Source organism: Pogonomyrmex barbatus, unplaced genomic scaffold (assembly GCF_055798465.1).
Source record: "Pogonomyrmex barbatus isolate J1 unplaced genomic scaffold, ASM5579846v1 scaffold19, whole genome shotgun sequence".
NCBI lineage: Eukaryota > Metazoa > Arthropoda > Insecta > Hymenoptera > Formicidae > Pogonomyrmex > Pogonomyrmex barbatus.
This window is the reverse complement of record NW_028297115.1, coordinates 3,267,196-3,292,200: the sequence shown is the minus strand read 5'-3', so window position 1 is coordinate 3,292,200 and position 25,005 is coordinate 3,267,196. Positions and strand designations below refer to the sequence as shown.

At 39.5% G+C, this 25,005-nt stretch overlaps 1 protein-coding gene and 1 long non-coding RNA gene across 5 annotated transcripts in view; both read left to right on the top strand.

The window, feature by feature from the left end:
• Window positions 1–7,263, top strand: part of LOC105427327 (solute carrier family 35 member E1 homolog) — a 134,939-nt gene extending 127,676 nt beyond the window's left edge. For all 4 annotated transcript variants that reach the window (XM_089075647.1, XM_089075646.1, XM_089075645.1 and 1 more), the window contains 2 exons: window positions 1,929–2,137; window positions 2,232–7,263. In XM_089075647.1, the coding sequence (XP_088931773.1) occupies window positions 1,929–2,137; window positions 2,232–2,741 (719 nt within the window). In that variant the 3' untranslated portion in view covers window positions 2,742–7,263. The remainder of the gene's footprint in view (window positions 1–1,928; window positions 2,138–2,231) is intronic.
• Window positions 7,264–12,938: 5,675 nt separating this feature from the next.
• Window positions 12,939–23,692, top strand: LOC148936921 (uncharacterized). The gene is made up of 2 exons (XR_016138927.1): window positions 12,939–21,858; window positions 22,349–23,692. It is a non-coding gene; the product is annotated as an uncharacterized LOC148936921 (long non-coding RNA).
• Window positions 23,693–25,005: the final 1,313 nt, after the last annotated feature.

Here is a 25,005-nt window from a genome sequence, read left to right as displayed (position 1 = left end):
CTTGCAATTTAACTATTTTCATAAATTAATAATTATTGCGTTAACTATTGCGAAAATCGTAAACTAGTATAGGACTTTTCGACTCAGTTTAATTTGTTCTACCTGCATATGACCGCTTGGTCATTTTTTTGGAGACACTATATTATTATAATTTATTATAATATAGTAATATAGTAATATTAATATAATTTATAATTATTAATAAATTATTATTATTATTCTGAGTTCTGATTGGACAGTTATTATTATTATTATTATTGTTGTTGTTATTATTATTATTGATATTAATTACAATTATTACAATCATTGTATCTGACTTACATTGCATATAATAAATAATAAAGATAACCTATATCTATTTATTTATTCATTTTAATATCCTTAGATATTATAATATTGATAATATATTGCTTTTAATTCAAATATTTTATTGTAATGTTACTTTTTGCGTGCTCTTATTAATATTTGATATGTTTAAGCCAAATTTATAATTATATTTATGTTTATATATTTAAGTTATGTTTATATATTAAGTTAAAATTATACTGTACTTGCACTTCCGTACTACTATTCGGAGTTGCTTCGGAATGTTGCTATTAATCATTACGTCTAGTTATGTTATCGTTATGGCTTATCAAGGGGTATCCGATACCCCTCGATATTTTAACGACAAAATTCGATACTTTATCGATTTTAACGATATTTATCTTTACGTTAAAATACCATTTTTCGTTATAGTGTCGTTAAATCTGCGTAACGACGTCCCTAGCTAGTGAAACTGTTGTTAAGAAGTTATACAGTACAGAATAGGCCTATTGTAGTGCGATTCTGTAACTCGTTATGACAGTATCGTTATCGTTATGTTGTCGTTGTGCAGATATAATTTATGGAAAAAAAATTGCGCAATGATGATATAACGATGATATAACGATAATGATACTGTCATAACAAGTTACAGAATCGCGCTACTAGTTTACTGGATTTTTGTGATAAATTCGGTGCTATTTTTCTTGTGTGATCTTGTGCTGACTTTTGAAAACCAATTAAGACGTAGATTACGTGATCAAAAATATTCCCTTCGAATATCAGATATTCTATTATTCCTTTGTTTGTTACAACTTGTCAAAGTGAAAATAAATATGACGTCTAAACAAAATGAAACGAGGAAATAGACAAAAGAAAGTATTTTATCTTTGAAAGCTTATAAGCAAGACTCATGCTTATATGCGATAAACATACCAAATTATCATGATAATTATTATGATTAAAAATAATTTAATTGCAATTTTACAGCGATGTACCGCAGTGGTAATGATTTGCTCCATGTTTCAAATATCTTTAATTTAAAAACGGCGTCAAGTGTTTTCTAGTTACTCATCACGAAAACTTGTACGGTGTGAAACTAAACTAGCAAGACAGCCAGCATTGCTGATAGCAGCGTTGCCATCACGATAGCAAGCACGCAAACTAATAAGAAATCTAGCAATCAAAAAAGTACCGTGTGCCGCCGGCTTTAAATTGTTAATTTCTGATTTCAATCTACTGATTGCTTGATCTATATATCATTGAACAAGATACATTATTTTAGCGAATATAATATTTATAACAAAAAACGATATTAATTTAATTTAAATATATATCCTCCTTAGATAAATATTGACATTTATAAATACTTTATTAATTAATTTATCATTTTTTAATGCACATTCTTTTAAAAATATAACATTCCACAGAAAAATGTTCTTTACCTTTCTCTCCTTTTTCTTTCTTTTTTCCTCTTTCCTTTTTTCTTCTATTTTTTTTTACTTTCATTAACACACACGTACACATGCATGCATGCAAACACATTCTCTTATTTAGTCACCTATTATATATTACTCTTACTTTAACTTTAATTATATATTAATTGTAATTTGGCTCTGTCCCAGTGAAGGCTACAATGCCTCTCTTTACGGTGGCTCTATCAAGAATAATACTTCGAGAACAACAAACATGGAAGATTTATCTAAGTCTTGTGCCGATAGTTGGTGGAGTAGCTGTAGCTACATTAACAGAGCTTAGTTTCAACGTGGTCGGCTTGATAAGCGCGTTAGCATCCACTATGGCATTTTCTTTGCAAAATATTTATTCAAAGAAGGTAAACCAAATTGATAAAATTTTAATTTAATTTTTATATCCTATGTCCTATCTCAAAATTCTATCTCTAAATTTTGTGATTTTTGGATCTGCAGGTGCTGCACGATACAGGAGTACATCATTTGCGGCTACTACATATACTTGGTCGCTTAGCGTTGTTCATGTTTTTTCCAATTTGGATCATATATGATTTACGCAGTTTAATGTATGAATCGGTGATAAGATCGTCAATAGAAATAAGTTATTATGTACTAGGGCTATTATTTTTAGACGGTATACTTAACTGGTTTCAGAACATTATTGCATTTTCTGTATTGTCCATTGTGACTCCTTTAACATATGCTGTGGCGAGTGCTAGTAAACGCATATTTGTGATAGGGATAACATTACTTGTACTTGGCAATCCAGTTACATGGCTTAATATATTTGGTATGACTATGGCTATATTAGGAGTATTATGTTACAATAAGGCCAAATATGATCAAAAAATAGAGAAGCAAGAAAAGACGATTCTGCCAAAATATTATAACATAACGCAAAATGGTAATAGTAATTTTTTTATAGTAAATGGATTTTCTGATGGATACCAATCATTTGCAGTCTAGTTTCAATTAACAATTTTATTTTGACAAGTACATGTGAGTTTTCCGCATTAGAAAAAGTACATTATTTTCTTTTTTAAATATTTCTTTTTTAAATGATTAATTTTCACTTAAATATTATTATAATTTATTATGTAATTGTTTTAAATTCTAATCAAATATGAAGAAAAAACTCATATGATCAATTATTTTTAATATTATGTATATATATATATATGCGTGCATTCACATATATATATATATATATATATATACAGCATGTGCTGGAAAAAAGAACATTATTTTGTTTCAAAAAAAGATCTCGCACAAAACTATAGATTTTTGGCCCTTTATGAAATTGGCTGAAACTTAGTACGAGGGTAGTCTGAAAAGTTTTGAGCCTTAACATGAAGATGACGTTATTCGTCAAAATCATTCTAGTACTATAATAGTATATGCTTTGAAAGACTTTTGTGAAAATTTCAGCCATTTTGGACACCCAGTTGTTGTTTGAACACAATCGTTTGTGTCAGTCGATGTCAGTGTTTTTGTAAAAATGGAAAAAATTGAATATCGTGCCGTGATTAAATTTTTACATTTGAAAGGCAATACGCCTGCGCAAATTAAAATCAAGTTGGACGCTGTTTACGGGGACTCTGCCCCATCATTTGCCACTGTAAAAAGATGGGTAGCTGAATTTAAACGTGATCGTACCAGCTTGGCTGATGATGAGCGTACGGGACGGCCAAAAACTGTGACTACCGCTGATAACATCGAAAATATTCACCAAATGATACTGGACCGTCGAATCAAGATTAGAGAGATAGCAGAGGCTATGGGCATATCGAAAGAACGTGTTTGTCATATATTAACTGAAGAATTGGATATACGCAAGCTATTCGCGCGTTGGGTGCCGCGCTTGCTTTGGACCAAAAACGAATTCGAATGAACATTTCCAAGGCCCTGTTGGAGCGGTTCAAGCGAAACGAGTCAAATTTTTTGCGTCGATTCATAACTGTAGATGAAACTTGGATCCATCACTATACTCCACAGACAAAAGAACAGTCAAAACAGTGGACTGCAAAGGGTAAATCTGCTCCGAAAAAGGTGAAGACGGTTCCATCAAGGGAAGGTAATGGCGACTGTTTTTTGGGATAGTCACGAAATTGTGTGTATCGACTATATAATGTATCGACTATAATGTATCGACTATCTTGAAAAAGGTAAAACAATAACGGGAGCGTATTACGCATCATTACTTGATAAGCTGAAGGCAGAAATTGCAAAAAAAGAGCCGCATTTGAAGAAGAAAAAAGTGCTGTTCCATCAAGACAACGCACCTGCTCACACTTCGGCGGTCGCCATGGCCAAAATTCACGAACTGCACTTTGAATTGGTTGATCACCCACCAGATCTGGCCCCCAGCGACTTTTTCCTGTTTCCTAAGCTTAAAGTTTCGCTTGGAGGATAGAGATTTTCATCGAACGAAGAGATCATCGCATACGTAAACGCCTATTTTGCGGAGCAAGACGCTAACTATTTGGAGAGGTTAAAGAGGTTAGAGTATCGATGGGAAAAGTGTATCGACTTAAAAGGAGATTATGTTGAAAAATAAAACTATATTTGACCGAAAAAATACTTGTTTCTATGTTAGACTCAAAAGACTAATTTTCAGACTATCCTCGTATGTTATAGTTCACGACTTAAATTCATGATTAAAAGTGCATGATAAAAGTTCATGATCAAGTTTCCTTAAGCACAAAACTTGAAAATGGCTAGCTTTTTTGCAACAGTTTGAAACGTTATATTCTATCATTATTTTTGTAATGTTCCAAATCGATTTTTTATAATAAATTGAGAGATTTTAGATAATATATGATTTACCTATACATTTGAGAAAGGTTTATGTGTATATGTGTACATGTTTACCTGTGTGTGTATTTGCGTGTGGGAGAGGAGGCTAAATAGTATATCACTATTTAGTTTTAAAAGCACATGTTTTAGACTGTTTTCCAACAAAGTACACAGATGACATAGTGTAACACTGTATCCGACACAACTGTTCCAACTGCGACAGTGTTACACTGCTCGACACTGTAAAAAGCTAAGTACGAATGTGTAATATAGATATCAATATTATTAACTTTATCAAAGAAATTTTTTGTTTTACATGTGATAATTATGTTCATTCCTAATATAAACATAATCAAAAATTAAGAAAAAAGAATATGAAGAATTGTAAAACGAAGAAAAATTGCTTCTGCAGCCTTATAAAAAAAAAAAAAATAAAAATAAAGAAATAAAAATATCGAACATAATAAAGAATAATAATGCGTTATTGAATTTGTAAAACAATAAGATATAAAAGCTGCAGAATTTATTTCTTATTTCTGAATATTAAATAGATGGTCGTACGAAATAGAGTCCCTATAGTAAGAGTCTGGACAAAGTTTCTAATTTGACAAAACATGGCGGACATAAACAAACATATATAGATTAGTAGTATGACTAGTGATATATATATTATATATAATATATATACATAAGTAGGCAAACAAGGGAGGCCCCAAATTCCAGGGAGAGAGGGAGGTGTCGGTGGAGGGGGAGTCCTAGAATCCCCGAGAGATCCGCGCCGCGCGGAGATGGATCCCCCTGGCGGTTGTCGGAGTAATTTTTCTTGGTCAGTAGGAATGGTCTTCCCCTAATGGTCGTGGTGGAGGGGTAGTTCCCCCCGTTGGTCGGAAACCTGGTGGTCGGGGAGGGTTTCCCTCTAGCGATCAAGAGCCTCGTGATCGGGCATGTTTTTTGGGATGGTTTTTTTCGCTAGCGCGTTATTTGCTGGCGCGTCACTCGCTGGCGCGTCGTTCGCTGACGCGTCCCCGCTAGCGCGCGCTCAGCGTCGTCTACGGAGTCTGGCGTGTCCCATGGCGAGAGGATGTCGCGGATCCTGTTTTTCGGCGTCGTCTACGGAGCGGAAGAGTCTCGTTAGCGCACAGTACGATAGCACACATTCATACATATCAGTCGCTGCATAGGCATTTTTCAATGGATCACCAATCAGAAAATTTTATATTTAATTGGCCAATCAGCGTTGTGTGCTATCGGAGCCCTCTCTACGGGCCTGGCGCGTCCCGTGACGAGAGGAACGCGCGCGTCCTGCCTTTCAACGTCTTCTACGGAGCTTAGTGTGTCCCATGACGAGAGGATGTACGTCCTGTTTTTTTTCGTCGGGAGAATGTCATGGTTTGGCGTGTCTTCGACGCTGCCTTAGAGTATTTATTTGACTAAAGGTATCGACGACGTCAGTCTTCGAGATGGAGAATCAGTTTATATTTCGGAATCAATTGAAGGATCCGGAGATAATAATGGTCTTAGACGAGCCGTTCGAGTTCTCGAGAGAGATAGAATGCGAGATGGTGGAACAGGAGAAACGCGCGACGACGATGGAATGCGAGAAACGATCGATGATCGAACGGGAAGAGAAGGAGAAGAACGAAGGATCAGTGGAAGCTGATAGCGATGCGATCAATTCGCTCGAGCTGATACGATGTGGATACACCTACACATTGTGCAACTTGTGCAACTTTGATGATGGCGTTTCTGACGAGACACCTGGCGATTCGTCGAGGAATGGAGCCGATCGCGCGTATACGCGAAGCCGAGGGTACGAGGAACGCTATTCATATTATCACTGATGTGTAGAAGCGGAAAGACCCGTTGAATCCGTTTTATTCGAGGGAGAGCATGTTTCGCTTCGTTGAGAGATCCGCGACGCCGAGCGAATATGCATCGTTTATGGAGATCGAGATAGCGAAGGGGGCTTTCTCGAAGTGGATATGAGAGTACGGCGAGCATCTGGATGCGGTAAGAACGATATCTATGGCGGTCTCGACGCGTTGTTCGCGTTGTTATCGGGGGAGGAGATCGACCGATTCAGTACGTGACAAAGTTGGACAAAGATGGATGACAACTCGAGGCGAGATCTCTGGGCGAGAAGGGGACCGATTGCGAGTTGGTTCGGCTGTACGTGTACAATGTCAAGGATATAATCAAGAAGAAGAAGCGCAACTAGTGAAAACACGCAAAATTGAGGGTTCAATTTTTGAACTCTGCGTCGAATCGAAAGAAAGAGTTGGTGCGACGGTTGATAAATCAGGCCATCGACGATCTGAGGAAAGTGCCCAGAGTGCGCGGGGAAACGAGAAGCATCGAGTGCGACAGCGAGTAGAGATATCGCGCGAGAGATATATGTACGCGCGATGTATGAATTATTATAACATGATAAAAAAAGCTTGTGCGAATTATCGTGAGAGGTTGTATAAAATTGTAAAAGAGTGTGCGAGTTTGCGCAAATATATGTATAAGAATATGTATAAGTATATGTATAAATATATGTGTAAGTATATGTATAGAAATATGTATAAGTATATAAGTATAATATAAAATACGTATAAGTATAAGTATATATTGCGTAAAAATATATCACGTAAAAATGAATATATTTACGAGATACGCTAAAATAAAAAAAAATGTGAATCGCCATTAATATGCATCGTTGTTACAGCGAATCTAACGCGCGAGAGGCAGAGTTCCCTTCCCCTTCGCTCATTTACATATCTTAGAAACGAGAGGCGGATCAATAGTTTGTCGGAAGTTTTCAATCAGCGATACCGGAGGTGACATTATCGGGGATGTATGAAAGGCGAGAGTCGCGCGCAAGGAAAAAAATCGTTCTAGAAGCGGTGATAACAGGAGAAATTTTATTAGGGATGTAAAAGAGGAAAGAGGTAACGCTTCTCGAGAAAAAAAGGATGTTTAGATGATTTCGATTTCGCGACGTGTCTTTATCTCTTCTGCGCTCACTACGCGCGGCTACCGGAAATTCGATCGCAACGACGATATCGGACTTGTCTATGGTTCATTTCATCGTTTTTTTTTCTAGTTTTTTTTCATTCCATCGTTTTTTTTTATTTTTCCGTTTTATTATTTTTTGCGTTCTATTATCTTTGCTCGTAGCCGTATTACATCGTCGATTCGGGGGAGCGAGATCGTCGTTCGTTGGGAATTGCGCGTCTTTCTTCCTAATCGCGCGACGAGAGATTTCTTTTTGTATCTCGTATTTCGTTGATCCGCGACTTCGTCTATTCGAAATAAGAAAAAAAGTTTTTTTTGTTCCGTTCGTCATCGCCACGACGAGGTGCGAATACGCTATTCATTACGCATGGAACACTAGAAGTTCAACTCACCGCAACTACGATAGGAGGCTCGTCGTATATTCTATTGACTTAATATTTTTTTTCCAATATATTTTTGCTCCTCTTTTTTTGTTAGAGCGTTAAATACGTTATCTCGCCCGATTCGTTCCCCGAATTTTCGGAGTCGCGACGAAAGTAATCTCGCTATCGCGTACGCTTATTGTACCCGTCGATTCGAAAAAAATGAGGAAAAAAATTTTTTTTCGAAATCGTGCATTTTTTTTTCTAAATCCGCGTGAGAGCGTTTCTTATCGTTTACGCGTATCCGTCGATTAATGCGTTAGAAAAAAATTCTCGTCAGTTTTTCTTTAGACGTGGTGTCACGATGAACTTCTTTAGATGCTTTATCACAATGAACGACGGGGAAGTGAAAGTGTGTACCATACAGTATAGTATTAAATGAGGTAAGTGTTAAATTACTTTTTTATTTAAATATTAGATTTTAAAATACAGTTTTTTTTAACAATGTGATGTTTATTGTTTTTTAATGGATAGTAGCGAATAGGCGTACGATGCTTGTTCGAGATTTAAAAATTAATAGCACGTTTTATCTAACGTTAAAGGGGGACAAGTTACAAGTGAGTATATCTTATCAACAAATAATAACAAATATTTTATACACAATTATGCGAATATTTATATAATATTTATATATTTCTTTACAATGGATCGTAGAACACGAATTGCTGTCGGTACCATTAGTCTTACGCGATTGCATGGGAGATGAATTTTTGGAAAAGGATAATTTTGTGAGTATATTAGTGTCAATAGATACGACGTATGCAAATACATTTTTGTAATGTATATATTTTTGTTTCAATTAGCACAGAGTAGCTTTGTATGAGGCGATTAAACATTAAAAGATATATTCAACACATGGATCCAATTGAAATGGATCCAATTGAAGAGACCATGGTTTCGTCAGCATGTGCGATATTTGGTATGAAGACAAAGAACGGGAACAATATCTATGATGTCGATTTGTGTAGATGGGGATCTATTCAATCTAAGATCCCTTTTCGATATAGAACCGTTCGAACTGGAATACTGGGATTAAGAAAACATTTATTCATATTTGCATGTATACACATTTTATATCTATGCATTTATATTTATACATTTATATATCTATACGTTTACATATCTATATACTTATATCCATACATTTATATCCATATATTTATATCCATATATTTATATCCATACATTTATATCCATACATTTATATATTTATACATTTATACATTTATACATTTATAAATTATTTATAAATTTATACATTTATATATCTATATATCTACATATCTACATATCTATACATTTATATGTGTATTTTATTTTATATTTTATAGTATATTGTATATTATACACACATCAAAAAAAGTGTTGCATCACCTCGGTTCCAAGCTCTCTTGAACACTGACGTTGAATGTGTATATTGCATCAATAACACAGTCCCTTAGAGTCGAGAGTGATGCAACACTTTTTTTTATGTGTGTACATTGTATTTTATTGTGCAATTATATAACGTAAAAAAAATATTATATTGTTGTTCTGTTAGCGAATAAGCCTTTTCCCTGATTCGTTTATAAAAACTCGAAATTGAAAGCTTTTTTTATCATAATCGCGGAAATTCTGGTTCGCCTATTAATAGCGATGGAATCTTCAAACCTTCTTCAAATTTTTTCTCGTTTTTTTTTCAGTAAAAAGAATAGAGAATAAAAAAATAAAAAAATTCTATCGTATCGCGGTTGAAATTTCCGATTCGCATGTGCGTCGCAAGAGTTTCGTCGCGGCGACGGACGCGTTTCTTCCTTTATCTTTCGATAACGCGAATAAAGCGCGAGAGGAGTAAAGATCGAACTATTTTAGTTGCGGTCGGATTTCTGATGAATCGTTAGAGATAGAAGCGCGCGATTAAACGAAAGCTAAAAAAAATAAGATAACTCTAAAGATAAGATATTTAAAAAGAATGCGAGATCAATGAAAAGATAAAGCGAGATTCGCTTTCGTTAGTAGTTTCGATAGTAGTGATTCGGTTTTTGCGAACGTATGGATACTTGGACAGCGACAAACGATATCGTCCAATAACGCGACGTCAGCTCTGAGCGATCGCGCTTTTTTCAGGAATATTACCGTATCCGATAATGAGGTTCTTAACGACGCGACGAAACAGATGCATAAACCGTGGCATCAGAGATATCCGAATTCCACCTTGGACAAGTTCTCGAGGAAGTGAGCGAAGACGCACCGTTCCCTTGGAACTTTCACTTGGCGAGCGAAAGTATCCTACGAGTCACCGAGATCGCGTTCGAGATGTGGGCGGCTAATTCGTCGTTGACGTTCGAGCGCGATTCGATGAATTCCGATATCGTGCTATTGTTTCAGGCTTTCACATGTGTAGATTCTTGACATCGCGGTAGCCGAATATGTCCGTCATTGCTGGACGGACTTGGTAACGTGCTAGCTTACGCTTTCTTTTCGTCGGGATCGTCCGAGGTGTCGGAAGTGCACGTAGATAACTCGGAGAAATGGCATCGAGCTGATCCTACCAACACGTTTCATCTACTGTATACGTTGACACACGAGATCGGTCACGTTTCATTACACCACAGTCCTCAGAAGGATTCAATAATATACGCCTTCAATAATATACGTTTTCTCTAAGACTTTTCCCGTGCGTTTGAGCGAGGCGGATTTTCTCGCCATTCAGAATTTATATGATTTAAAGAACAAGAGCGAAGTCTTGAGATCGGTACCAGCGACGACGACTGTAGCGACGATTGCGACGCGCAGAGACGGCTCGACGAACGTGGATCTGTGCGCATTGCAACGCGTCGACCCGGTGTTGGAGTTAGAAGACAGAATGTATGTATCGATGCCACTTGTGATCGGTAGCGCAAATGGAAAATCTTACAGCAGATCGTTGTTACTGACGAACTATCTGTGTTTCCTTCTCGACAACTTCACGTTTGACGGGCGCGTATCGGCCAACTCGTGTTGTTCGTAAACGATACGGTTTACATGATCAAATATCCGAGTTTCGAGCTAGTATCGGGTTGGCTGAGGAAACTGAAGGATATGAATCTTCCTCCTAATGCAAGAATCAACACTATAGTTAATACCAACGCGGGACGAACGTTTGCGATTTACAACGACGAGATCGTGGCCGAGATCGACGATTGCTCGATGATAGTCGTCAGACTCGTTAGTCGTCATAACTCGTTGCACACAATATTTCCGGGGATTCCACCCGCTATAACGTCCGCCGTTCGATACATCGGTAATCTGTACTTTATCGTTAAATGACAATTCTTTAAGTACAATGAGTTTACCAGAAGTGTAACTATAGTCGAAAAAACTATAGTCGAATTCAACGCGGAGATGTTTGGTATCATGTGTCCAAGGAACGGACTGTTAGAACAGTTGCGCGCTCTTCTGAAAAGACTCGCTTAGATGAAGAATGTATTTTCGAGCGAGAACGATTTGGAAGACAAAGAGAGGAAGGAACGGGAATTTTCATGAATACATCGTATAGAGCGAAGAATATGGAATGGTTACGAACGAAATGAACGATCAGTATCGCGCGATCTCTTCGGTCATAAAAATGTACGGTATCGAACACTCGCAAGATTCCGAGGCGCATCGAGTCAACGAGAGCGACAACGGCGCGAGGAAGAAGAAGAGAACGCTCGATGACGACGGGACGGTCGCATCGAGTTATAACAATTTTGGTGATACGATTAGTCCAATTAGAATTCTAGAACGAATATCCCTTGAGTAAAACGGGATACAAGTTTCTCGACGCATCACCCTCGAATGTCCCTCGCGCGTGAACATTATTCTGGGAGATATGGAGGATTACGGCAAGGAGATCTCGATGTCGCCCGATACGTGGAGGGAACTCCTCGAGCAACGACGCGTTCTCTCGAAGTATCTGCAGAGTATCAATGGAGAACTGTCCTTTTCGGCCCCGTCGCGCATCGAAAATATAACTGCGTTTCAGAAGAATTAACAATCTGACGATATTACGCTTGGAAACGCCCGCGGCTTGCTTAGTCATGTCGAAGGAAACGGTGAATAACATGTTCGAGCTCGAGCATTGCGTCAACCGATTCGTTATCTCGTTGACTAAAATACTAGGAAAAATCAACGCGAAATTGGCGCGTTTCAAGGATATCGCGTCCACTGCCAAAGACACCGAGAACGTCTCGAGAGTCGTACGCGATAGCGAGGCTTTCGTAACGACATTATCGATTGCAAATTTGTTGCTCTGTTCTTTGGGATGTAAGATTAAGATGAAATAAATGAGAAAACTATTGCGTACAAATGTCTTTTTATTTCTTTTTACTTCCCCATGCGTTTATGTAATTGATACAAGCAATTGATTAGATCAAGCAATAGAATATAATATCTTATACGTAGATTATTTATATTTTCAATATTAACTCGATACTATTTTAATACTCTGATACGAATAATACAATTATTAATCTAATATGATAAAATCTGATATAATATGATATAATCTGATATAATTTGATATAATCTGATATAATTTGATATAATTTGATCAAATAATACATAAATCGTTGACGCAATATTACAATTCCGTGACATATTCCTGTCGTTTCGACCATCAGTTGTACAGCTTGCACACATTCTCCATGGCGCAATTATTCGTGTGACGCTCGCAGTGAAAGGTGCGGACATCGTCCAGGATGTTCAGGCGCCCGGTGTTCTCGAAGTCGGCGTTGATGGTTTCGACGATCATGTCGTGGTCCGCGATGGCGTCGCCGAGAATTTCCTTCAACAACTTCTTCTTCTTCAAACCTTTGATGTACACTCGTCTAGGCGTGTCTCGCGATCGATCGCACACGCTGTTTCGAATCACGGATTTCGAGAATCTATAGGCGATGTCGACGTCGACGCTGTACTGCAGGCTGTGATGATTGGCACCCAGCACGCCCTGGATTTGTCCGCCTTCGTGAGAAGATTCCAGAATATCGCTTCTCGAAACATTCGATGGATCAGCTCTTTTCCATTCCTCAATATCGCCATCTCTTTAACCATGAACTTTCCTCGAACGGTAAAATCTTGCAGATCAACGAAGACCGATACGCTCGACATTATCGCGAGACGGGGGACATTCGATATCTTCACGCTCTATTCTCCTTCTTTATACGTTTCGTTATCGTTGAGAAGGAAATCGATATCGCGCTCTAAGAAAAACCGTGGTTTACGAGTTTGCGCACGATGTTCGTCAGGAAGTTGTACTCCATCGTGAATGATGAGACAATAGGCCGTGATATTAACCGGAACTCCTTGCATTCGAATTCTTGCACGCGAACGTCGACGATGGCGCTCGTAATCAATTCATTCTGGCGAGAGCAATCGACCACGAGCGGACCGTATTGCAGAAATCTGTGATAGTCAGGAACGGTTCGCAGTAATATGTTTTTTGAAATCTCAGATACATATCGTACAGCATGGCAAACTTGTTATGTTCGAAATCTAGATTCATATCGTCGTAAAGACAAAATTCGATATTCAAATAGAGTTTCATATTGGTCAGCTGGCAAGCGTTGAATTTGGAAACATTTTCCATCGGTACGTTTTTCCTTCCGGTTTGTAGAGTGAAGATCACATATCGCGGTTTCCCCAATTGCGTCGCCGCTTTTACGGCCCACGAATGCTTGCATTTGTCGTACTTTGCAGTAGGAGAAACTCGTACAGATGCTACGAACGAAAGCCCATTTCGTCTCACTCAGATATCGTCCGCTCTCCAATGTTCGCAGAAGCGACAGTTTGGTGACGTCGTTTAATATGACGTTATTCGCCATTGTATTCTCAACAGCGTGATCTTTAATTTCTGATCTGGATGCGCCACAACGAAATTATTATCGTTGCGAGCACGTAGCAGAATGAGTTTGTATCGCGCGTTTATCATTATGCGCTTGTAATCTTCGCAGAAACCGAGGAGTACGTTGAGAGGCACGCAAAAGTTGAAATCGTCAAAGGCTATAGGCGGAAACTCCCATCCGGAGTTCTGCAAACTCTATTTCTCTTTCGTAACCCAACGATATGTAGTTCTTCATCAAGATCGTTATTCCGATGTTTCTGCTCTTATCGATCTCCACGCCATTGAGCAAATCTCGTCGAACGGCGCAGTTATTGAATAGGCTCGCGGCGATTTTCATATCTTCCTTCGCCGTACGTTCCTTCGCCGTACCTTCTTTCGCATCCTCTGTCGTCGCGAACTTTTTCTCGATGTACAGAAAACTTTTGCAATGTCTACAGATCTACTGTATAAGTATTTGTATCTCGTCGCTGTATCCGAACGTGGTATTAACGTACGGATTGCAAGTGTGGGTCTCTATCCTCACGATACGATTGTCAAAGATCGGTGCACCTCCGATACTTAAAATGTCGCTGATCGATTTATTATGACGAAACCTAAAGATTTTAAGAACGCGACGTTCGCGGCGTTCAACTCGTTCTCCTTTCCCTCGCGCACTTTCCTTGTCGCGTCGTTAGAATCGCGAACATAACGTTTGCGTCTCTCGCGTACGGTTGGTTTAGAATGAGCATCTTTCGCTCGCGCGCATCTCTCTCTCTCTTTGTCATCGCCTTTGTCATCGCACGTGAAATCGCATCGTTATCTCCTCCCCGCGAAAATCGATCGGTCCGTCCTGCTCCACAATTCGAAGCGTGATATCGGTGACGTTTCGCGCAAAGTAAATGATCGATGTCGGAGCGTTCGACAGTTTATATCCCGGAGGAACGTTTGGAGAAAACTCGTGTATCATGTGAACCGATTCGTCGTTGCTGTACACACCACGGTGATTTACACTCCAACCGAATGATGTTCACGCTTATGATGTTCATGGATCCGTCAGACGTGTGCTATTTGTTCCCTCGTAACACGTGCGACAACGAGAATCCCAAGAGCGAACCGATGTTGCTTGGTTTCGCGAAGTCGACTCAATATGTGCATCTGATTTCGCTTCTTATGGTATTAGTGCGAATGATCAGGGGCCGCGTGCCCCACTCGCCTTCGTCGCTCTCATCATCATCAGTCGTCGACCTCTTCCCTTTGCTCTCATCGATCCTTCGCCTCTGAGAGATAGCGGCGTTCAGATATCTGTCTATCGCGCTCAACTCGCACGAAACCTCAGGAATCGCGATCGTTTTATCGTCGACGTCGTAGTAAACTTATTCGTAGAATCGATGTTCGATATCGTGTTGTACATGTCGAAATTCGTGAGACCTAATTCGTAATCGTCGCTCAAATCTAAGGCGGGAAAGTAACACGTCGTGAAGACGCTATTCTTCCCGGTGAACGAGAGGCTCGGCAATATCGCGACCGATCCTCGAGAGAAATCGCAGGCACAACTGTCCGCAGATACTCTGATCGTATGTCTGATACGAACCGCGATTGTACGTTATATTTACGTTACCGCCGAAATATTTCTTGAGCTCCCTCGGTGATCGAAGATTGCCGAAACCGTTGAAGTAAGCCGCGGCGTTGCTCTTCTTCGCGTAGGCGACCCAGTAAGTAGCCGAACCCGTCGAGTCGTTGAGATTCATGATGCCGCTCTCGTTGTGTCGCGCTTTCAACGGTAACGCATTACGCATAAACACTCCTCTGAAGAAAGGTATTTGCAGATGATGCGCCGAGCGGCTCAGCTGCTCGGCGCGTCATTTGCGAATACCTTCATCGTAATGGAGAGCCGTAACTCGAGCGATCTTAATGTTTCCTTCCACGATTTTTTTTTTCGTTCTTCTCGTCACACCGCTGTCACGTTTGTAAGGTGTAATCCTTGACCCTCCATCGTCCGAGTGTGACGTTACAATTCCTCCAGTGGACGCCGAGCGGCTTTACCAGCGTTCACCGCCTTCGCGACGCCTGCCACGTCACCGATCAAAGAACCGAGCACGCCTAGTATCGGAAAAATGGGCAACAAGCCTCTGCGTTTCGCCGTAGGAAGTATCCTCCTCGTCGTCTTCCTCTTCTTCTTTCTCAAACCCACCAGCTTTGTTTTTACTTTCATAGTCGCCCATATGGCGGACGCATCCCTCTCGCCGAAGGTAGAATCTCTGGCCGTTATACGTTCGCGTACCTTCTCGGCGAGAACTCGATCGGCGGCGTGGCGATCGGCGAGTTTCTTGTTTCGCGAGTAGGCGAAACAAGTATGTCGTGCTCGCGGCACGCGTCAACGGGTTGACGCGTCGATCGCCGCGCGCCAATCACTTCGCGAGACGGGTGCCGAGTCAGCAAAATTGATACCCAGGAATATGGAATTTGAAGGGAAGCGCGTTTATCGCCACATCGAATAATCCCGCGCCGCTGAGCATTCGCTACAGTTCTTAATGAGAGGCGCTGGACCGTCTATGTACGTTCGTTGCCACGGATGATTGTAATGCTCCAGACACACGCGACAACATTGCATTTTGGAATGCGCTCTCAGATGATTGGGTAGTTTGTTCCACAGTAACTTCATGTATCTGACGAAATCGCGCACGAGAACGATCTTTGAGGTAAGTCGCAACTGTTCGGCGGATAGGTTGAGAATATCGCGTTTGTCCGTTAATAGGGGAAACATCGATCACTGTGCGCAATCGAATCGTTATCGACTATAAATAGAGCGATTATTGATCGCGCCTCCTCGAAACGAGCGCACGCACGTAAATGCGATTCGTTCAACGGTTGCCGGCTATAGGAGTGTCCAATCTCGACGGTAAGGCGAGTCTCGGGTGATGCGGTCAGGATGACGCGCTTCTACTACCGAATGCGACCGATACGTTGCATCATTTGCGGTCCCTCCACTTGCGGTAAAACGAATGTGTTGATAAGCATGCTCGAAAACCCGCACGGCGTGCGCTTCGAAAACGTGTGTGTATGTGTATATCTATTCGAAATCCCTGCAACAACCAAAGTATCGATACCTGGCGGAATTGCTCGAGTCAATAGACGAGATCGGCTATCACGTTCTTGAACAACAGTTATTGAACAAGATACTTTCCGATTTGATATTCATATTATTCGATGACGTGGCCTGCGACAAATAGGACGCAATCAGGGAATATGTCGCCGATGCTCGAACATCGATTGTTCTATCTTTGTCAGACGTACGCTAAAATTCCGAAACACCTGGGGGTCAATCATGTAACTTTTCCCCTAGGTTGGAAATGTGAAAAGTGAAAAGTTGAACTTACGATCATGTTGAACTTACGATTTTGCGGGATCATGTAATTCTCTCAAACATGAAAATGTGAAATTTTTCATGTGAACTTTTTCACCATGTACCTTGGTGGCGGAAAGATGGAAATCTAGGGAATTAAATATGCTTTGAAATTAGAGAAGATTAGGGCTGCGTTAGGATTAAGTGTACGTAATACATATACAATTGGTTATTAAAAGATGTATATAATATTGTACCAATAAAATAATTTTCATTAGCTATAAAACCTATGAAACTATGAAACTATTTCATGATTTCACTTTCCACGCATCCAAGCTACATACATAATCGCTATACGTGAAAAGTTTCACGTGAAATGTCAAGGTGTGAAAAATGAAAAGTAAAAAGTGAAAAATGAAAAATGAAAAATTTCACGTAAAGTTAAAATTTCACGTAAAGTTACATAATTGACCCCCTGATACGCGACCACGCAAATCTTTTGGTTCTGTTTAGGCAGGATAGCACTAACCTGAAACACATTTACAACGAACACGGATATATCATACGAGGATTTTTGTACCTTGTGTCGTGCATGTTGGAAACAAGTACGGTTTCGTAGTTATCGATAAGGATAGCGCGTTAAGAAACGGTAGGTACAGACGAGAATTTAATGATTTTTTGCCGTGGTGTAAAGCGATCAGGATGGACATCGACGCTACAGCGAGTATGGACCTGGCTCGACGGGAAAAACGGCGCGAGAGATTGCGAAGATTCAGGACTCTATATTTCGAGAGAATAGGACCATCATCTCTCTGGAGTACCGGTCATGGGGATTCAAGAGAATATATGTATATATGTATATTGTAATATACGTATATATGTGTATCGTTGTATTGTTGACATGTTATTCTAAACACGTTATTTGTGATAAATATCATCACATGCCTCAGTAGTCGAAGGGATAAGATGCTTGCCCGGTAAGTAGATCAAATTCGATTCCTGGCTGAGATGGTATTTTTTCGTAAAATAATTATAAGTTTTCACGACTGGTTCGTGATTGGTCCCCGCCGTGATGCACATTCTCCCTTTTTATTTGGGAAAAGTACGGAGTGTTAAAGACTGGTGAGAGGAAGAGATCGCGCTAGAGAAATGACTCAAACCGATCGTTCAGTCGTTGAAACGAATCGCTGAGAACACCGCGCGAGACGAGTCGACCGAGGGAATCAACCCGATCACATCCGTTGGCGCTAAGAGGAAACGCGAGACCAACGTCGAGACTGATGAAGAAACGCTTCTCGACGAGATCGTCCTCGATCACGACTAGTCTTGCAACTAGAAGCGAATCGGAGGAATTAATCTTAAACGCGCATTGTGATTAGGTTGCAAATATATGGGCTTCTAAGCAGGGGACAGACAGAGCAAGATCGACCAAGCTTACGGAGTGTACTTTGACGAGAGCGGCACGATGTTCGGCGACTAGCGATTCGATGTGGTTGCCGATGACAGCGTGATCGTGGCCGACACCCAATATCCGGGTACTCCGGGCTTGTACGAGTTGATCTTCAAGAGATTCCCCGACGACGACGTGTACACGAAGAATGACAAGCAAACGTACAAGAGTATACTGTTGACTACGAACGACCATCGACGTGGCCACAACGTGTTTATGCTTGTTCTAAGGAACAAAGGCTTCAAGTACAAGCACATCAGCGCGTCGCTTTTGCTCGATAGAGCAAAATTGGCGCTAGTATTGGTACTGGTAAGGCGACGAGAAAAAGGATCGATGTTATTCCATCCGCTATGCGGGTGAGATAATGGAATCGAATAGATTCACTGGCACGATCCCAACGAGCTAATTGACCGTCTTCGATTGCTCGAGCCTTTCGTCGAACGGGCAACGATGCTCACGACAACGAGATTCTGTCGATAATCGAGAAGTTTCGCGAGATCGACGCGATCGAGTAAAAGCGCGGTGCGCGCTCGAGGCGGCCGATATTCCTATTATGTTAGTGAATAAATTCGGAAGATCGTTAGAGTTGTTCGGCGGAGACGACAGCGTGCACTCGCGACCATCGATCGTGTCCCTGCGTCGTCCCTTACGTGCTTAACAATGCGTTCTGTCTGAGCGACGATACTACGATGCGAGAGAGAGAACGATATGGCGTCTAGTTGCATCGAGAACCGACACCGACGTCGCGAGGAAGAGCTACATAGCGTGTTTCAAGACGCGGAGACGAAGATTTCCGAGACGAGAAGCTATGCAGACGAACTCTCGGCGAGCATCCGAGCGTTGCTGTTGTTAGAGACAAACGAGAGGATGGCCATGTCGATCGGTGAATTGGAGGAATTTATGCGTATAGCCAGATTGTTTCTAAAGTACGATACGAAGATTGCCGAGATTGCAAACAGGCTATCGCACGTGGTAGATTCGTCACCTGCAAAGACTTGATGTTTGTGAACAAGTTTGGGAAATTTTTGGAGAGACAGCACGGCGTCGACGATCGAGTCTCTATGAGCGTACATGCGTCGCAATGCGCTCTGCCTAAATCCGGACAACCACAACAGATGCAAGATACGTCATTTGGACGCGCCAATTGACGCCGATCAAGAGTTATGTCTACAACGTGCTTTGCGTAAGAAGCGAGGAATCGAAAGCTTTAACGAACGAGCTATAAAAACAACTGGAAGATATGAACAAGCGGATTCGTAATATTTTCCTATGTTACGTTCTAAATGTCTTTTTAGGTACATTTAAGTACTTTACCCTGAAATTGGACTTATTACGTTCTGATTGTCCGTTTTTGAGTCAATACATTTAAGTACTTTAGCCTGGGATTGGATCGATTTGTGAATTAATCAACCCCGAATAGAAACGAATTTTATAAATTTTATATCGCGGATCTTTCTTATTAATTTGATTATAATTAGGATAATTTATTTCAAAATCAATTTCTCTTAATTTATATTTAGGAATTTGCTTGATTATTTTAGTTTTAAATTGACTTTCCAATTTTCCAACTTTCCAATTTTTTTGAGTTTTAAGAATAATGGGAAGGGATCTTTATTTAAAATTATCGTTTGATTTAATTGAAATCTTAATCTTTTAATTTGAACTCTGCGCCCACCTCTTTTGGGCATGAATGCCTTTGAAATTAATTATTTATTATTGATTATTATTATTATTAATTATATAATTTATTATTAATTATATATTATTGAAATTCTAAATTCAAATTATTTAGTCACAACACCATTGGCTGCGACTGAATGGTACGCTACGCTATTGTCAGTGACCGACTTTGGATTTAGAATTATTTTGATTTTAATCAAGAAGTATTAAGAAGAATAAGATTTCAATTTTCCATTTATCTTAGTTTTAAATTACCTTTATTTAGTCGAGGAGGCTTTTAAATTTTAAATTCTCTTAAGAGAAATATTACACACAAAGATTTATTATAAATTTAAAGATTCAAGACCCTAAGGTTGATCTAGTACGATTTATGAGTGATAATACGAACTGACTATTGCTATCGCCACGCTTTACAGAGCTTATCTTGACCTTCTCTAAAAATCTCTTTCAATCTCTTTCACTTTTATCTTTCTGATTTGCTGCTTTTTCCGCACGCATATTTATAGGTGGAAATGGTCAGAACTCCCGCGCGAACTTCTCACCACTTCCTTCTCTCGAACCCATAATTAAGAGGAGGAAAGTTCTTTCTCAGAGGTGTTATCTGAATCCTCGTTCGTAACAGCCGTAGCCTGGTACCAACAGGAATTTAATCAATAAATCAATATATCAATATCTTTATCATATAGCATGCATTTCTTCATTTAAAAAAAATTATAAGATTTAGATAGCCGTGACAGACTGATTTGTCACAACTGGTTTGTCATGGTTTAATCAGCCCCGAATAAAAAACAAATTTTATAAATTTTATATTGCGGATTTTTCCTTTATTTAGTTGAGGAGGCTTTTAAACTTAAATAAATTTAAATTCTCCTAAGAGAAATATTACAAACAGCAATTTGTTATAAATTTAAGAATTCAAGGTTGATGATGTTACGTCGTGACGACTGCACGATTCTTCTCTTTCGGGTATCAGTTATTAAAATTTAATTAAGCGGATAAACGAGAGACACATGTTCTGTTACTCTGTTAGATCGCGACAGTTGCGCAACTGATCTCTTCCGAGGGTCGGTTTCTAGAATTCGGCTAAGCGGATAATCCCTATTATCCTAATCGCGGAAGTACACCGATGTTATATCTTGACGACTGCACGATTCTTCTCTTTCGGATATCAGTTATTAGAATTTAGTTAAGCAGATAAACAGATGACACATGTTCTGTTACGCTGTTAGATCGCGACGGTTACGCAACTGATCTCTTCCGAGGATCGGTTACTAGAATTTGGCTAAGCGGATAATTCCTATCATTCTAATTGCGGAAGAACAACATGTGTACAGATGTTTTCCTCAACGAAATCATATATATATAGTGCCCTTAAAGGCACGGAGCGCGCACTGCTACTTCCTTTTTTCACGTGGTCAGAACAGTTTCAGTCCGTCAGTTATCAGTAATCCAATCAGTCAGTGTCAGTCGAAATAAATCAATAATTTCACCAAGTGACCAAGTTTCCTGGCGACACCGCTTCCATCTTCATCATCTCGCAGGTCCCAAGTCTCCGGCATTCCAGAGTAACAGTAAGTTCGATTACACATAGTAAAATTCTGTAATAATAGTTTTTGGGTCTCTTCTCCTTATATTTTCTCATTTCTCTCTTACATCCTTTCTATCCTCTGCCATTCTCTTTACACTTCTATTCCCTTTTTTTTTCTTTTCTCTTTCTTTCTTTGCTTGGGCCGTCGGACCTCTCGGGCTCCCTATGCGTTGCGGAGCACTCAGCAGGTTTATAGCTGCCGAATAATTCGGCAAAATCTGCTTTTTCTCTGTTTGCTTCGGCCGTCGAACCTCACTGACTCCCTATGCATTGTAGAACACTCAGCAGGTTCATGGCCACTGAATAATTCGGGAAATCTATTCTTTTTTTTCTCTCCCCTTTTACAATTTTCTCTTTCCCTTCTTAATTTCTCTCCTCTGTCGGATCTCTCGGTTTCTTGAAATATTTCAGAGATAGCCTTAAGGTTTACGACCAATGACATTTCCTTCATATTCCAAATCCATTTCTTCTAGTGAAATCTGCATCATCTTCTCTTTCCGACGCTCAGAGACGGAGGCGAGCCCTGAAGAGGCTCCGTTATCGTCGCAACAAGTCGATCAGCCAACTACCCCTCGCTTAGGACATCCGAGATTTTTACACATGCTGAAGAAACCACGAGTTGTTCCAGCAGATCCTATTATTGTGCATATCTCCTCCGTCCTATTCCCCGATTAGACCATCCGAATCTGGGTCACCCCCAGATTTCAGCGCACTCTTCCCAGAGCGCCATGACACTAATTTCCAGATATATTCAGATTTCCGCACTAAGAAATGGTTGGACAAGTTCTGCGAATTCCTGACTCCTTCCCCTTCTCCCCTAGACCTCACCATCAGAAATCCGACCTTCTCTCCGAAGCAATCACACACAGATACAGAACAAAATATAGATTTAAATAGATTAACAACGTAGGATAAAAATATCAAATATAGATTAAAAATACTAAACCACGTAAGATAAGAATAATTAGAATGTAGACAAACATACAAATATAATCGAATTTGTATACAGAAATTAAATAATACATCCGTCAATTTTTAGAACATTTATATTACATGAATTTCCGTAACACCTTTTTTTATTTTATTAAATGTAAATATACCTTCAGTAAATGTACTTCAACACAAAGAATAATGACGCGGATCTTGTAGTTAGTTAAACTTGTGATCGTTTTTAAAATTATTAATTACATGTAAAATTTAAATTATTTATCGTTTTAGTTATTTTTTCCCTCTTTCATTCCCCGTTATCCCAAGATTCGCGCATGGTCCTGTCCCTGGCAAAAGAGATTAAATTATCTTGCCTAAATTACGGACCGATGGACGCACGTCACGCAGCCGAAGTCATAGCGTCTTTTTCAAGACGTTGACTCGCACTCGTGGCTCTGCACAGTGTGTCCGACTCGTAGGGACACCTCAGCGCGCCCACCTGCTAGAAGATATTTGGAGCGTCCTTCCTAGCCTATTTCCATTCATTTTCCAAAAAAAATATTTATCTCGGGCTGGACGTAACAATGAAAATGACAGTAAACACGCACGACTTATGACTGTTACTGAAAATACACTCTGACAAAACTGCTCGCTAAATAAAACGAACTGAATTGACTACTGATGCTGCCGCTACTACTTTTTCCGCATGCATATTTATAGGTGGAAATGGTCAGAACGCCGCGCGAGCTTTTCACCACTTCCTTCTTTCGAACACATAATTAAGAGGAGGAAGGTTCTTTCTCAAAGGTGTTATCTGAATTCTCGTTAGCAATAGCCGTAGCCTGATACCAATAGGAATTCAATCAATAAATCAATATTTTTATCATAAAGCACGCATTTCCTTTATTTAAGATTTAGATAGCCGTGACACCTCCTCCCTTAAGTCATACGTAGTACCTTATGTTACTACATATGAATATTACTAGTTAATCTGATACAGAATTTTTTTATTTCTATGCAAAATTAATTGTTATTATTATATTTATTTATTATTATTATTAATTTATTGTTGTTGCTGTTTTTTATTATATATATATATATATATATATATATATATATATATATTTACTTTTACGAAATATGCTTTACTTTTTCCTTTTTCCTTTTTGTATTTTATTTTTTTGGTTTGTTTTTTATTATTATTATTTTATTTATTTATTTATTCTAATGGGTAATAGGTAATTATTTTGTTTATCTGTTATATATATTTCAGTAATTATAAAATAAATATATTTCTTCTTTTACTGATTTTTATTTCTAATAATTTCTAGAACATTTTACACAATCTATTAAATTTTCTAATTTTAAAAGTGTTTTGTAACATATTGTTGTACCCCGGATGGGCTACGATATTAATATTCGGGATAATCGAGTTCGCCAAGCCTAAGGAATTGAAACTCCGAGCAGGATCAAAGGAATGTAGGGATCCTCGTGAAATCACTGACATACACTTTCTTTAATTTAATTGATTTATTTTAACAGTGCACAAATACTTGATATTATAACGATTATATTTTACACACGATTATGCGTTGTCGGGCGGCTCGGCGCGTCTCGCGTTACTCTGGCGGCCGACGACCGAGTGTGATACCTGAGCTGCTGATAATACGGCTCGCGTGAACTTCGCGACGATTCCGTAATATCTTGCGCGACTTTTATAATATTGATTCCGTATGATTTATAATTTTGACTCTCCTCATTCCGCTTTGTATAACCGATTATATAGACTGATAGTAGGAATATAGCACCGATTCTAACCAGAAGCGTTGAGGGGGGTGCGGGTGTGCGGGGGGGAACGGAAGGCGCGGGGAAGAGGGGAGAGGGAAGTCCGAGGCGGCAGTCCTTTGAACTAAGCCGCGGGGGGGGATAAGATAGTAGGATTCGGTGAAGGGGATATAAACAAATAGATAAACAAATAGATAAACAAGAAGATAAATATATAGATATATAGATAAATAAATAGAAAATTGTGACTCGAAGGACATGACGTCACGGGGGGGGATGGGGGGGTAGTGAAGAAACGAGGTGAGATAAATAAATAGGATAAGATAGCAAGGCGATATAAACAAAATGGGCGGCGAAGATGATATAAAAAATTGGACGCGTGGACATGACGTCAGAGGGGGGGGGGGGAGGGGGGCCG